This window comes from Gymnogyps californianus, chromosome 2 (assembly GCF_018139145.2).
Source record: "Gymnogyps californianus isolate 813 chromosome 2, ASM1813914v2, whole genome shotgun sequence".
NCBI classification, from domain to species: Eukaryota; Metazoa; Chordata; class Aves; order Accipitriformes; family Cathartidae; genus Gymnogyps; species Gymnogyps californianus.
Window position 1 is genome coordinate 7,675,479 of NC_059472.1, and position 1,873 is coordinate 7,677,351.

The 1,873-nt window shown below is 44.8% G+C and overlaps 1 protein-coding gene across 1 annotated transcript; it reads right to left on the reverse strand.

Moving 5' to 3' along the window:
- Positions 1 to 1,287: 1,287 nt before the first annotated feature.
- Positions 1,288 to 1,549, reverse strand: LOC127013861 (DNA polymerase epsilon subunit 3-like). Its single transcript, XM_050892920.1, is given in 1 exon segment — positions 1,288 to 1,549. A coding segment is annotated over 1 exon segment (255 nt). The 5' UTR covers positions 1,543 to 1,549.
- Between the last annotated feature and the right edge of the window lie 324 nt (positions 1,550 to 1,873).

Sequence of the window (1,873 nt, forward strand, 5' to 3'; positions counted from 1 at the left end):
CATCCCAAAGCGTTACCTACGAATTTAAGAATTCAAGGTGAATCTTTGAAAAACGTCTATTTCTACAGGTGCAAGTTGCTTTCGTAAGACACTTCTATGACTATGAAAATCTACACCCTTTCTGCATCATATTTTTAAAGCTCATAGACTGGCCTTATGCAACAGCGCAGCAGACAACGTTACAACGAGCAGTGTTTGCAACGACAGAGTTACTCTCTGCACCAGATGAATGATTAGAGTAGGGAACTGCCACATTAAGTGAGAGGGAGTACAAGACACACTTCTTGTGCTGCCGAGATCCATTTTAGTATTGAATCATACTCCAAATGGCAGCCTAAGTGAGAGTAGAGGTGGTGATTAGTAGGACTGTGTCTATTTGGAGATGGCTGTATGCATGAGTGAGCATGAATGTCCTGATTATGAGTGGGTGTAACTCCACTCAAAGGGACTGAGCGGGCAGAGCTGAGGTAGCAATGATTAGCTGCCACGCAAGATAAGTTATTGTCTCCTGTGAGGCTAAAGATATACTGTACTTAATAGTTCATTGGCTAAATGCATTCAAACGGTTGATATTGCCGCAGCCGGAAACATTCATTCACGTAATTAGTTTACCTTCCTAGTTTAAGCCAAATGTAAAATCCCCCTGTAAAGCACTCCTCAGCCGGCTGTTGTGCTGGTGTTGATCAGCACAGTCCTTTTGAGTTTGCAAAGTTACCCGGTTTTCCCCAGGAGGCCGTGAGGTCCTTTAATCCCCTATCTTATCACAATGCCTTATCACAGCCATTATAGGGATGCTCTGGAATCTTCTCTGGATAATCTGACCCCAAGATGTGTAACAGCAGCCGCTGAAATCAATGGAAAATGAGCCGTCGTGTGACAGGGCTGTTACCCGTCAGTGATCTTAATTCCAGGTGTGTGACAGGGAGGACAGGAGATGACTCATCCCTTGTCAGAAATCCTCTGTGTCACAGATTTGCAGTTATACCTTTTTCCAGAGGAACCTCAGCTACTTGCCCATAATAAATGATCTTCAGGTGACTTCCTCTCCCTTCTCTGGGAGTCATGAATATTTGACTTAACAAATTAATCTTTTCACTCCCTTCATAGGAGACAGATACCTTTATATATGGAGTGCATGAGACAGAGAATTAAAAAAAAAATAGACCACAAAGGAAAGCATCTGATTTTTCAGTAACTCTGTTCATCAGAGGGGTTAGGCCAGACCCTGAACTGCAGCAGAGCAATACTATTTAAATCAGCAATTGCACCGCTCCATCTCTTTCTATCTCACTGGTCCTGTTTTGCAGGCAACAACATCTCCTCCATGGCAGAGAGAACATCGCCGGCATTCAGCGTTTTCCTCTTCCCCTTCATGGCAAAGTTATTTGCACATGATGTTGCATAAAGCACAAACACACTTGCCGCTCAAGATATTGCGCTCCTAGCTTCTTTGGAAATATTTACTCCATCAGGAAGCGCCTCTTTGATGATGCGGGTGATGACGGCGTTGGGCAGGTTCAGGTCCTCCGGTCTCTCCGCCATCCTGGGCCTCCTCGCCTTAGACCCTTTAGACCTGGGTCTAAAATCAGCACTGACCCAAGCAGTTTCAGCATAATGGATCCAGTCATCATCTTCCAGTGGTGTTCAGGAGGGAAGCTGTACTTTTTATCCCATGAAGCTGAAGAATTCAAACTCAATTTCTCTCTCTTCATAAAGCGCCTGAAGTGTCAGTGCTGGGAAGGAGAGAATCCTCCGAGGTCCTCAACATCAGCATAACCACATCATCAAACTTCAGGTAATTTAGCATTTTGCAAAGGTGGTGCCCAGCAAGGCATGCTGCCTTCTAGTGACTCAGTTTCATAGGGGCAGAGCT